Source organism: Haemaphysalis longicornis, unplaced genomic scaffold (genome assembly GCF_048455015.1).
Source record: "Haemaphysalis longicornis isolate Haplotype H1 unplaced genomic scaffold, Haemaphysalis longicornis Haplotype H1 scaffold_11, whole genome shotgun sequence".
Classification (NCBI taxonomy): Eukaryota; Metazoa; Arthropoda; class Arachnida; order Ixodida; family Ixodidae; genus Haemaphysalis; species Haemaphysalis longicornis.
This window is the reverse complement of record NW_027526214.1, coordinates 86800131-86813839: the sequence shown is the minus strand read 5'-3', so window position 1 is coordinate 86813839 and position 13709 is coordinate 86800131. Positions and strand designations below refer to the sequence as shown.

The 13709-nt window shown below is 51.2% G+C and overlaps 1 protein-coding gene across 1 annotated transcript; it reads left to right on the top strand.

Moving 5' to 3' along the window:
- Positions 1 to 5020: 5020 nt before the first annotated feature.
- On the top strand, positions 5021 to 12613 carry LOC144160710 (uncharacterized). The gene is made up of 2 exons (XM_077691909.1): positions 5021 to 6482; positions 12596 to 12613. The coding sequence occupies exons 1-2, from the start codon at positions 5187 to 5189 to the stop codon at positions 12611 to 12613; spliced, it is 1314 nt and encodes a 437-aa protein (XP_077548035.1). The 5' UTR covers positions 5021 to 5186.
- Positions 12614 to 13709: the final 1096 nt, after the last annotated feature.

The window sequence follows — 13709 nt, the reverse complement described above, 5'->3', positions numbered from 1 at the left end:
AAATTTCATCACGAAGGTATGCGGGAATGACAAGAAGGAAATTCGCTCTTGTTCTGGGGCTGAAATTCTTCTTCACGAGGGCGGAGTTTGTCAGGCTGAATGCTGGTAAGCTGCGTTTGAAGGTCCTAGGAACGGCAACGTTGCATCCCTCGGGGGGGTGCAACGCGGGTGCAATTATGACGCGTTAGTCGGGGTCGCACGCTGCTGGGCGGCTGGGTCGCTGTGCGTCACGATTCCGAAGAACGCGCTGTCTTCGTCAGTCTTCTGGTGGTGGGTCGACGGGGATGCGGGACAGCCAGTCGGAGTCGCAGTGTTTCCTGCCGGACTTATAGACTAATATAACGTCGAACTCCTGCAGGCGCAAGCTCCACCACCCAAGACCGCCAGATGGGTCCTTCAAATTAGCGAGCCAACACAGCACGTGGTGGTCTGTCACAACCTTGATTGGTCTTTCATACACGTATGGGCGAAATTTTAAAATCTTCCATATAATAGCCAGGCACTCTTTCTCAGAGGCAGAGTAGTTTTTCTCGTCTTTGGCAGACCACGGCTGGCATAGGCGATTACCTTTTCGCAACCGCTTTGCTTTTGGACAAGGACGGCACCAAAGCCTATATCACTGGCATCCGCGTGCATTTTCGTTTCGCCGTTTTCGTCGAAATGAGCGAGCACGGGCGGGTTTCGCGGGCGTTTTCGCAGCTCGCCCAATGCTTTTTCGTGGTCTTTTTCCCACCTGAAAGGAGTGCTATCTTTCGTCAAGCGCGTGAGTGGCTGTGCAATGAGTGCGACGTTTGTGAGAAAGCGCCAGTAGTATGTGCACAACCCGAGATATCTTCGCACCTCCTACTTGTCTTTCGGCCTTGGGAAGTTCGCAATGGCTGATGTTTTGGGAAAACCGTGGCGTCGATGACGTGGCCCAAGAACTTGAGTTTATCGTATGGCAAACGGCACTTTTCAGGCTTCAGCGTCAATCCCGACGTACGAATGGCCTCGAGTACAGACTCCAACCTAGCAGGGTGTTCGTCGAAATCCGGGCGAATACCACAACGTCGTCGAGGTATACGAGGCAGGTGTGCCACTTAAGGCCTGCTCGCACAGTGTCCATGACTTTTTGAAACGTCGCTGGTGTTCTGCACAGCCCACATGGCATCACCTTAAACTTTTATAGGCCGTCCGGGGTGATTAATTTGGTATTCTCTCAGTCTCTCTCGTGGACTTCAATTTGTCAGATGCTGGTCTTCACATCCATCGATGAGAAGTACGTAGCATGGAAGAGGTGGGTGAGGGCGTTGTCGATTCGGGGCAGGGGGTACACGTCCTTTTTGGTGATTTTGTTCAGTCACCGGTAGTGAACGCCAATTGCTAGTGTGCCGTCTTTTTTCTATACCAGTATGACCGGCGCATCCCAGGGGCATTTTGAAGGCTGTATAATGTCGTTACTGAGCATGTCTTCGACTGGAGTCCTGATGGCTTCCAGCTCGTGGGAAGAGACACGGTACGGTGACTGTCCGTTAGGTCGGGCTAATCTTCGGTTATTATTCGGTGCTTCGCTAGAGGTGTCTGACGTAGTTTTGCGCTCGACGAAAAACATTCGCTATAGCGACGCAACAAACCCAATAATTTGTTCCTTTGTTCTTGCGGTAGCGCCGGATTCACGTCGAAGGGCTGCGGGAGCTTGAAGGTTTCTACGGGTGTGCGTTCAAAGTCGGCGACCACGATTACGTCACTTGCTTCTTGCGTTTCTTCGAGGAATGCAATTGCCGCGCCCTTGTTAAAATGCTGGCACTCCTCGGTAAAATGAGTATCCAAAACGTGCGATTGGTGTTCCCTGAAGCGCGCAATGACTCTTGCGACAGAGACACCATGGTCGAGAAGCAACCTTCGATCCCTGTCTACGATAGCGTCGACGTCAGGAGCAGCATCTTCACAGTAAACTGCGATCATGAAGCTTGCGCGGGTGGCAGGGTGACATAATCATAGGGAATCCTTACAACAGCACGACGTTCGGGGTTCGGTTCCGGCGTCTTGGAGTGATGGCGGGAAAAAAGTATTGACTTGGTTGCGCCGTGGTCCATCAAAAAATCCAATCCAAGAATTACGTCGCGGGAGCAGTTAGGCAGAACTACGAACGCCGGACAGTACGTCGTGCCGTCTATTGGGACGCGCGATGTGCACGTTCCACTTGGCGCCACGAGGTGACCTCCTGCTGTGCGTATATGCGGACCGTCCCATGTTGTCGTAACGTTTTTCAGCTTGGACGTGAATGACCCACTCATTACCCAGTAGTCGGCTTCTATGTCGATGCCGGCGATTACTGCAAAGCCGTGGATGGACAACTGGACGTTGGATGCCACCTTTCTCGAATTCGGGGTGCGTCGGGGCGTCGCATCTCGGCTTGTGCGTATTGATGGTCGGGCACTGGGCGTCGTTGTTGTCGTTTTCTCAGCGGCAGTCTCGGTCATGCTGGGTACGCGTCGCGCCGTGTAGCTGTGATCGTGTTCGGTAGTCTCGTCAGGGTTAGGTCCGGTCGACGGGATAAGGGCATGTCGTGAATCACTGTCCTTAGCGAGTCGCTGCGTCGTTTGAGGGTTTTCATTTTTCCGCGGTCCTGCAACTTTACTTTCAGAAGTTTCTGGTTTTAGTTTCCCGCGCGTGAAACGTCAGCAGTACTGTGGTGGTTTGGCGACTGGTACGGGTAGGGCGACGGTGAACGGTTGATTCGGGCTGGTCCGCGGTTGGTGTTTCACAGGTAGTCTTTGATCTCAGAAGGGTGCTGGCCGGGTCGGGGTCGTGGTGCGTCGAAGGATAAGTCTAGAAAACCGAGCCTCTTGTAGGGGCAGCGACGGTAGATGTGGTCGGCCTCTGCGGAGTGGTAGCACAGCGGTCGATTATCGGGCGTTCGCCACATCTAGGTCTTCCTTGGGCCAGGGGGTTCCACCGCAGCTGTCGGGCCGGCAACAGGGGGCGACGGTACGGAGATTTGGGACGGTGGGGATCAGTTGGGCGAGGCCGGCGAACAGCAGCCGCGTAGGACATGGCTTGCGGCTCTCGGTGTGCTTCTGACGTCATTGAAGTTCAAAGCGCTTGCTGGACTTATCAAATCACATCGGTGAGGGGAGCGACTTGCGGTTGCGGCGGCGTGGCAAGAAGTTTCCGGAGCTCCTACCTCACTATTGTGCGGATAGTATCACGTAGGCTGTCTGCCGGAATCGGCATGCTGTCAACATAGTTCGCATTGGCCGTGCCAACAAAATTGCAGTCATACTGGTTAGTCCGCATGTCAAGAGCCTTCTCAATTGTGCTGGCTTCAGTCACAAATACCGCGACGGTTTTGGGAGGGTTGCGGACACGTCCAGCCAACAATTTCTAATTCACACCGCGCATTAAGACGCGTCACCTCGTTTCTTCCGCGATGCACGGGTCAGCACGCCTGAAGAGCCTTTTCATCTCTTACACGAACACAACAACCTTTCGTTAGGGTGTTGCGTCCGCGTCTGCAGCTCCACTTTGGCCCGCTATTTTCGCACAACCGTGATGAACGTCGTTAAAACTTGGGTTTAAAATCGTTCCAAGACTCTAGGTAGCTCTCATGGTTTTCAAACCAGATCCGCGCTGAGTCCTCAAAGTAGAAGAACACTTGCCTCAGTGTCTCCGCGTCGTCCCATCGATTGAACAGCATGACCCATTCGACCTGCTCCAACCAGTCTTCGGGGTCCTCCGAAGGTGTCCCATGAAATGATGGGGGCTCCCTGGGTTGCTGATGAATTAGGGCAGGATTGGGAGCGATGGTCAAGGTGCCTGTGTTGATCATAGTGGTGGTCACGACGTCTTCTTTCTAGACTTTATCCGGAAGCAGTCCAAACTCCCGCTGAAGAATTTGTTGTCGGCGGCTGGCACAAGTGGGACTTGCTTGTCGGCTTGACGAGGTCGTACGATTCATGTACCCCGCCGCACCAATAGATGCCACCAAGCCGCAGACGACACAGTTGCCTTCGAGGAAAACGCGTTTATTAGTACGAACTTGTGCTCCCCTAACAACTCAAAGAATACAGAGGCGGTGAAGCAGCAGTACACAATGTGACGTACGCATACGAGCTACGGCGAGTCAAATACCCCGGCGTCTGGTCTGCAGGTTTTTTATCTGTCGGCGCGCGTGGTTCTCGAACCGTCGATTCACATCTGGAACATTGTAGATCCCGGAATATTATTCGGGGCTGTTCACGTTAGATCGGCATGCTCTCCCTGTTACAACAGATAACACATGAGGCAGAAAGAAAGAATTTAGCACGCGCCTCCCTTGGTACAGAGGTAACAGACCGGCGCAGCCCGGCGGCAAAAGCAAAATATAAATAAACACAATGCTTGGTTCACGGCAGTATCGTCAGCATACAAAAGGCACTACGCTTGTTGACATAAACTTTATTATCAATAATATATAGAATAAACCTCTTTCCTCCATTCCTGCTCCGTCCAAAAAGGGCCCATCTCACCGCGAGGGGGACTCGAGCCGATGCGTCGCAAAGGGGGTGGGTGTATTGCGTTAACGTTTAGTGTTTAGGGAGTTGGTGGTAGTGAATGCGTTGTATCAGCAGCTTCTTGGCGTAGTTTGAATGAGTCAAGAATATAGGGCACGTTCGTAGCCTTTCATTCTGTGTCGGTTTTGTGGCACAGTGGGAAGAGCACCTTGTACCTCGCGTTCCGCCCACAGGTAGTGAATGCGTTGTATCAGCAGCTTCTTAAGGTAGTTTGAATGAGTCAAGGCTATAAGGCGCGTTCGTAGCCTTCCATTCTGTGTCGGCTTTGTGGCGCAGTGGGTAGAGCACCACGTACCTTGCGTTCCGCCCGCAGGGTCGTGGGATCGAAACCAGGCGCCGGTAACTTAAATTTTTTTATACAGTGTAGGGGGAGGGGTGCAGACCTGTTGCTGATGTCGTGTTATCTGTTATCTCTGTTGCGGCTGCGCACCAGGGTGCGCGGGCCGAGGTGACGTCACTGGCTGGATTGTATAAAACGCGGCTGTGAAATAAACACGGGGCTTTTTCTTGTTTGCGGCTACATCGGAGTGGCGTCAGTCTTTTGCTCGCATCACCGCTCCCAAAGGAGCGGACACGACATGGTGTCAGAAGTGGGATGAGCCTCCTCTCCCTCGGTGGCATTGCGGCATTCACCCTGCACTCCTTCGTACGATGACGGACCAGAAATCGGCAGCCAGCCCACCAGCGGCCGCCCTGCCACCGCCTGCGCCGTTCAACTTCGACAGGACTTCCGAGTGGCCAGAATGGATTACGTCCTTCGACGACTACCGCTACGCATCGGGGCTCAACGACAGAACGGAGGAAGCCCAGGTGAGGACGCTGTTGTACACCATGGGCAGGCAGGCCAGGAAAATTTTCCAAACGTTCGGCCTGACGGAGGAAGAGTCCCGAAGCTACGCGGTGGTGAAGACAAAGTTTGACGCTCATTTCGTGGCCGCCAAGAACATAGTCTACGAAAGCGCTAATTTTCATCGCCGGAAGCAAGAGCCCGGAGAAAGCGTGGACAAGTTTGTGACAGCCCTGCATGAGCTAGCCGACCGCTGCGAATTTGCAGAATTCCGGGAGCGCATGATCAGGGACAGATTTGTCGTAGGCCTCCGAGACGCACAGCTGTCAGAAGCTCTCCAGATGGATGCCACTCTTACGCTAGCGACCGCTCTAGCGAAGGCCAGACTCAAGGAAACAGTCCACCGACAGCAACTGGAACTTCGGGCCGACAGCAACGAGGCAACGACTGGAGAACTGGGCACCATTCAACGGACACCGAGCGAGCCGTTTATCAACCGGGAGGGGCGCACCACCGAACAGCAACGACAGTCGCTGCAGCCATGGTCACGAGAAAACCGCCGACTACCAGGGTGCCGGTTCTGTGGACGTGAGAATCATGCGAGAACCCGGTGCCCTGCACGGTTATCACGGTGCCACCTTTGTGGAACCAAAGGACATTTCGCCGTGGTCTGCCAGAAGTCCAAGGAAAACAACCAGGTGGGCGTGTCTGTGCTAAAAGGCGAAGGACAAAATTTTTTTCTCGGGACACTCGGCAGCTGTAATGCCAGATACGCGGAAGTGTGTATTAACAATGTACGCGTATGTGCAAAAATTGATTCGGGAGCCGAGGTCACTGTCGTTCCGCCCGATTTCGCCGGTGTCCCGCCTCGCATAGACAAATCACAAGCTGTGTTGAGAAGCGCCGCAGATGAGCGCCTTGATGTTAAGGGTTCCTTTCCTGCTGAGATAGTTTGGAAAGGCAAAACCGCGCGACAAACAGTGTACGTTGTTGAGTCACTGCAGTGTGTTTTGCTAGGGCTCCCAGCAATTGAAGCCCTCGGTGTGGTCAAATTTGTTGATGCTGTTGATGATAAACAGTACGAGTACTTGTATCCGCAGCTCTTTCGTGGCCTGGGCACGATGCCCGGCGAATACACCATTCGCATGAAGGAGGGCGCGGTTCCCTTCGCAATTTTTACACCTCGACGAATACCCATTCCGTTAAAGGACCCTATCAAACTAGAGTTGGACAAAATGGTCGAAAGTGAGGTCATTCGGAAGGTTGACGGTCCGACTAAATGGTGTGCAGGAATAGTGCCAGTAGTAAAACCATCCGGGGAAGTGCGAATATGCGTGGACCTAACCCAGCTGAACAAGAGCGTCCTACGTGAACAGTTTGTGTTGCCAACTATAGACGACGCCCTTGGGCAATTGGCGGGGGCCATATACTTTTCGAAATTGGATGCCAATTCCGGGTTCCACCAGGTTAAGTTGGCAAAAGAAAGCCAGGAGCTGACAACTTTTATCACTCCGTTCGGTAGGTACTGCTTCCAGCGACTGCCGTTCGGTATCAGCTCGGCTCCGGAATACTTCCAAAAGCAAATGGCTGAAATCTTGGAGGGCCTCCCAGGGGTGGTGAACCTAATGGATGACATTTTGGTTTACGGATCAACGGAACAGGAACACGACGAACGGCTGCACGCAGTACTCGAAAGGCTCGTAAAAGCTGGCGTGACACTTAATCGGGCAAAGTGTTCTTTTTGTGTCACACGGGTAGCGTTTTTAGGATACGTGGTCGATTCTTCAGGAATCAGGCCAGATCCCAAAAAAGTTCACGCCTTAAACGAGATGGCTACGCCAAAAAGTGTTGCGGATGTACGCAGGTTTTTGGGCATGATAAACTATCTGGCAAGGTTTGTGAGCAATCTTGCTGACGTATCAGCACCGCTCCGCAGTCTGCTCTTGAAAGACAGAGAGTGGCATTGGGGCCCGCCTCAGCAAAGAGCATTCGAGGATCTAAAAGCATTGATCACCTCGGCGCAATGCGTCGCGAAATTCGACCCCAAGCTGCGCACCATTGTGTCGGCCGACGCATCGTCGGTAGGTCTCGGCTGTGTGCTGATGCAAGTGCAGCCGGACGGCGAAAGGCGGCCCGTTGCGTATCACTCTCGGTCATTAACACCAACGGAGCAACGATACGCGCAAATAGAAAAGGAAGCGCTGGCGCTGACGTGGGCGGCAGAAAGGCTCGAGTGTTTTTTGATAGGGCTGGAATTTCAATTTGAGACAGACCACAAACCGCTTGTATCGCTGCTGGGGCAGTCGCCGATTGATGTGCTGCCCCCCAGAATACAAAGGTTCCGATTAAGGCTCATGCGATTTTGCTTTTCGGTATCTTATGTCCCATGAAAGCAGATTGGTACCGCCGACGCTCTTTCCCGGGCACCGTGCAAGGAAGCTGGTTTAGCGATGGGAGAGCTAGGTTGCAGCGAAGTGTCGAGCCACGTAGAAGGCTGTATTGGCGAACTCAAATTTTCAGCACACTGGGACAAAATGAAGAGGGCGCAAGAAAAAGATGAGACTTGCAAACAACTTCGCTGGTATTGTAGGGCAGGCTGGCCCCGTTGCGCAAAAGTAATCTACAAAGCCCCAACAGAAACAAGTGAACGTATCAACTGTAGCCATATCGCTCTGGCGGCCTTATTTCGCGGCCGTAACATGTCACATAACCGCCCGGCCTTTGTTTATTCAGCGGAGTGGCCGGCGTTAGATTCAACGTGGAAGGCTCTGAAGAGGCGTTGCCTTCCTCGGATTGCCCCGTAGCGTTGAGAGTGGCAGGAAAGTATTTGCCAGGCACGGGATCCCAGAAATTGTTGTGACTGACAACGGTCCTCAGTTCGCGTCTGCAGAATTTGCTGCGTTTGCGGCCAGTTACGGCTTCCATCACGTCACATTCAGCCCCAGGTACCCGCGATCAAACGGGGCAGGCGAGCGTACGGTACAAACTGTAAAACGGCTCTTGGAAAAATCGGTTGACCCGTACCTAGCCCTCCTGGCGTATAGAGACTCACCTGGGCCGTTGGGCACAAGTCCAGCCCAGCTACTGATGGGCAGGCGCTTACGCTCTACGCTCCCGGTGCATCCGAAAAAACTTGTACCATCAAGGGCTCGGGGTTTCAGGAGCCTTCAAAGCAGAGACGAGGCAGTTCGGAACAAGCAAAGGATCGATTACGACCGTCACCATGCGGCTACCCCTTTGCCACCCCTCGCACCAGGAAACCGGGTGTGGATAAAAGACTGCAAAAAGCCGGCAACGGTGTTGAGTTCAGCCCTGAGGCCTCGGTCGTATAGGGTGCGGACCGATGACGGAGCCGAGCTGGAGAGAAACAGGAGGACATTGGTTAGGTACAGTGAGCGAACCAGCGGGCATGCCCCGTCTTACGACTTTCCTGCCACTCTCAACGCTACGGGGCAATCCGAGGAAGGCAACGCCTCTTCAGAGCCTTCCACGTTGAATCTAACGCCGGCCACTCCGCTGAATAAACAAAGGCCGGGCGGTTATGTGACATGTTACGGCCGCGAAATAAGGCCGCCAGAGCGATATGGCTACAGTTGATACGTTCACTTGTTTCTGTTGGGGCTTTGTAGATTACTTTTGTGTTGTGTTGAAAACCCTTAAAAAAAAGGGGGAGATGTCGTGTTATCTGTTATCTCTGTTGCGGCTGCGCACCAGGGTGCGCGGGCCGAGGTGACGTCACTGGCTGGATTGTATAAAACGCGGCTGTGAAATAAACACGGGCCTTTTTCTTGTTTGCGGCTACATCGGAGTGGCGTCAGTCTTTTGCTCGCATCACCGCTCCCAAAGGAGCGGACACGACAGCTGAGAGCGAGGAGGGTAGCGCGTTGCGAGAGAGGAGGAGTGGGGGAGAGGGCGCACCTGGAATGGCTGTTGCGGACGCCGAGGTACGCCGAAAACGCTGGGTGACATCGTGAGTTAAAGAAATGCTCTGCATTTAAAAATGCAGTTCCCCCTCGGATAACTTCTCTTTGATGCTAGTGTGCCGTCCCTTGTACTCGCAATCCGTCACGCCACGCGTCGTCACGTGCTATTTCTCTATCCCACCATGCCAGCAAGTACACTCCCTTCAGGTCTAACAACAACAGTCCAAGAATTAGCAACCTCTCTACTTTTGCCTGCACCATGTGGACAAACAAACCATGAAGACCGCGGCTAGCTTAGCTACGAATGAACCTCTCGGATCCCAGCAACATCGACCCATGGCCGACCAGTCCTCTCGTGGACGCCACTTATTGTCACAATCCCCTTTGCCCGCTCGCGGAAACCAAGAGGCGCGACAACAGTTAATTATATTTTCAGGGCGCCTGGCCCATGCTTGTGCACGTGTTCCGAATTTGCTGGAGTAACTCAGAGTTCACAGGGGTGCAGGAGAACGTTTTAAACAAATTTTTTACTGGATACACAAGACAAAATTAGATATGAACAGACAACGCTAGGCAAAAGATGACAAGAGGGAAAATATCTTTACGTGCCTATCGTCTTTATGCGCGCCGGTACTAAGCAGGAGGCGATAAGGTATATCTATCAAGCCATTATTACAGTCAATAAGCACGCACTGCAATCACCGCACGTGCCCACTGGGCGGCTCACGCATGGCGTGAACTAGACAGGCGAACCCTAAAACAAATACCCGAGTACACAATGCGGGGATTACTTAAACACAAGGCTTACATCCACACCCTAGGCAACAAAGAAGACACCCACAACAAAAACACATCAAGTATGAAGGCTGTAAGCGACAAAATAAACACTCTAGGAGGAGGCATACATCTTAACCCTGGGTGTGGCTAACAGATAACCTCGAGTTCAATTCGAAGTCGAAGTCGTACGACAACCCACAAATACAACGATCAATCTCGCTTGAGCCCGTTTACGTCCTGTATAACTGCGCTAGGAGAAGTTGGTAGGGTATGTCGCCCGTATCGGTTACTTTCACTAATATTCATAGTAGCCTTACAAAGAGAGGTTCACTGGATTTGATACAATAAAACCGAAAATTTCAGTCCTAATTCAGACATTGTTATGGCCGCAAATTAAGTGATCTTTAAATATTTTGTCCTGCACGCCCCTTTTTTCTTCTTCGGTGTGAATGCACATTCCGACGGGGGGCCGGTTACGGTATATCCTGTAATATCGATTTCTCATCGCAATGTTTTCCCGTTTTAAATAACATGGCAATAATTTTGTCTATCATCGTGTTACATTCACAAAAGCTTATCGGTGTTTGTTAATGTCGGCCTCATCACTCCCCTGGTTTTTCAAGTAGTTACATCGTGCTATCTACCTCCTTTACACGAGTTCTCCTGATATCCCTTTATACCTACTTGCTGCCTTTAGCATGCCAAATATATCTTGGTAAAACAAATTGACGAGATTGCTCCACATTTGAACATTTGCTAAAGAAATCTTATACAAGTGTTTTGTTTTTGCAGCGAAGCAGTATATGTCTCGGCCCCCTTAATTTCATTCCGGTGAAGTCGCTTCACTTAGTGCTGCTTCTATGCTCTTCATTGCTATTTCTAGCCACTCTTTCAGAACTGTTACACTCCTATCCACTACCGGTGCCTCATTTGCAAGTTGCGATAACGGCTGATAACGGCAGGAGAGGCGTTACCAGATGATTGCCGAGAACACAGACAAGCGCAAATGGGCGTCAAACCGACAGAAAGCCGCCTTCGCGAACGTGCACAGTCCGAATTCTGCCACCTAAAGTTATCCATCTTCTATCAGCTCTGCACTCCACATGAATTTAGAGCCACTTGTTTTCTTAGACGACCAAGTAGAGCTCATAATTCTTCTGCTTTAAGGGCTTTTCTCGGGACATTTTCGACGTGTATTTCGCACTTAAATACAGTGACACGTCCATCGTGAGTTGACAGTTTATGGGCGCGACGTGGGGGTGATAAAAAGCAAGGGGGCGTTGGCGCGTGGCTAGGCTTCATTCACGTATCCCTTAAACGCCGCTTGGGCTTGTTGGAGATTTAAACCTAGGGGCTACTCTTATTCTTTGCTACATCCGATTCGAAAGCGCTAATTCCGCGTTTGTTTAAATCATGTCGTAGTCGCACGTACGGGGTCTCTGAACAATAGGTGTTCTGCATTACACTAGGCTGTTTGCTCTCAGCCAATCTGGGCTTGCCCGAAGTGAGCACTTTGAGCGGACACAAAATAGACCAAACTGAAAATTCGCAACCTCTATACCTCGGGTCCCTATGCGACCTTGCTGCTGTCCTCCGTTGTCTAGCAGTTTGGACGGGTGGGTCACAAAGGCAGTAAGCTGCCTACGACGTGGAAGGGAAACGAAGAGGCCCTGGATTGTCCGCTAGAAAAAAGATGCAATCATTTCGTGGTAAATTTTGATTTCTGGCACTCGTATTGTCACCTTCTCTCGTCCCGTTAAGTATGCGCGGTTCCATCATAAAGAAACGTGCTTTTTTACGCACTTCGCGGTATGGGTCGAGCTTCGCAGGCCTTCGTTCTTGGCAGTCTGGAAGGGCACACGGAGGGAGAAATAACTTTATCGGAATGACAGCTGATCCCTGACGTCGGCCAAGCTGCCGACCTGCCTGTAGCAGCGTCCTCGGCTAGTTGGATGGCCCAGACGTATTCCGCTGGGTCGGAGATGAGCAACACGGTCTCCCATTGCTCTGCTTGATTGATTCTGCGTGCCGGGGTAGCCACCTGCCACATCCGAGGTGGTTGTACTAATCTTGCCCTGGGTAGCAGTAACTGTTCGTAACCGTGATTTGATACGAATTCGTGTGAAGTAGTCCAAGGGTATGTAAAGGGCCCGCTCCAGTTGGTAGTGATTTGTTATGCCATAGTAGGACACGCGCCGTACCCTGCCTTCCCATCGGAGCGAACGAGCGAATGTGGCGTTATGGTCGATGTCAGCTCGGTCGGTGAATCCTCCAGCTGCATCGTGCGTGCACGTGTCACTGGCCAGGCCTAAATCACAAAACGGGTATTTTATTTTTGCGGATGCGATAGTTGCCATTGCGATGGCCCCCTTTTCACCCACGTCTGTGTTTACAAAAGTGCTTGAAACGTGATTAGCCGAAATGGCTCTAGTGTAAAGTGGGGTGCAGTGCGCTATGTCTATGACGTATTTGAGGTAAAGCGTCACGTCTTGCGCAGTAACATTTGGTAGGAAGCCGATCCTCGTATGCGGAAAGAGACCTATGTTCTCTATGTGGCCGTTGATCCTCTCCAGTATGACGTGCTCTACTAACTTACCTACCGAAGAGGTGAGCGATATCGGTCGGAGATTTTCGAGTTGCGGTTTCTTGCCTAGTTTTGGCACAAGAATCACCTTTGTCGTTTTCCATTAGTCCAGTGTTTGGCTCCGCTCGCAGCACACGTTAACATACTGGGTGAGGGCTTAAACTGAGTTATCATATAGATTTTGAAGCGTTTATTCGTGATGCCGTCTGGGCCTGGGGACAGGTGCAAGAGGGGTTATTGGACTCCGCATAACGTGATGGTTCGATCAAGGAGGTCATTTGTCTTTCTCGGGTAGCAAAAAACCTTCCATGCCGGGTGTCCAAAGCATCTATCTTTAATTGTTTTGATAAGCTCCGTATCGAAAACCCTTGTGGTTGGAAGAATTGTGCTGAGATTATTTTTCTGTGTGGTTTGACTCTGGCACCCAACTAGATTAACATGTGCAAACGCCAATGTCCTTTATCTTGTAGTAACCTTCATGCAAGGTACGTTTACAGGATTGGTCAGTTCACTGGCTTCTGGAACCGCTGTATGTTATCGTTAAGATCAACTTACACATCCGCATACCTTTTATTGTGACAAAAACGATTTGTCATTATTTGAGTGCAATGACCAAGCAATATCCAGTTTCCTTGGTATCTTCGTGGCACAGGCTGACCATCAATCTGTACCAACAATTACGTATCTTTCATAAAAAACGAAATGAACTAACAGCAAAGTATTACCCACTCGCACTTTACTGTGTAATGAAAGCATCGTATGGTATGCTGCCCTTTCTAAGCGAAAAATATAACCAGACGAAGCGTTTGTACAATGCACTCCTCCTATCTCTCAGTTCTGTTAGGTGGACTGCCTACAAGGCAGCAATGAAACGTTATGTCAAGACTGTTAACAATCCCAAAGAGTTTTTATAAATACATTGCCATCGATGGTAGCGACTGATGGTGAAACCTTTTGGCGCGTTTTACCATCCGCCCTGCACCAAACATGGTGAAGCTTTAGTGGTTCCCATAATTGCAATACCTTTATTTCATTTAACCAATATTCTTACATGAATGGTTTGAAACAGCGCGTTAAAACGGGAGTGCTCCCTTTTTAACGCG

Bases quoted from the DNA above. Each gene is read 5' to 3' on its own strand.
- LOC144160710 (XM_077691909.1), top strand. From the start codon at position 5,187: ATGACGGACCAGAAATCGGCAGCCAGCCCACCAGCGGCCGCCCTGCCA.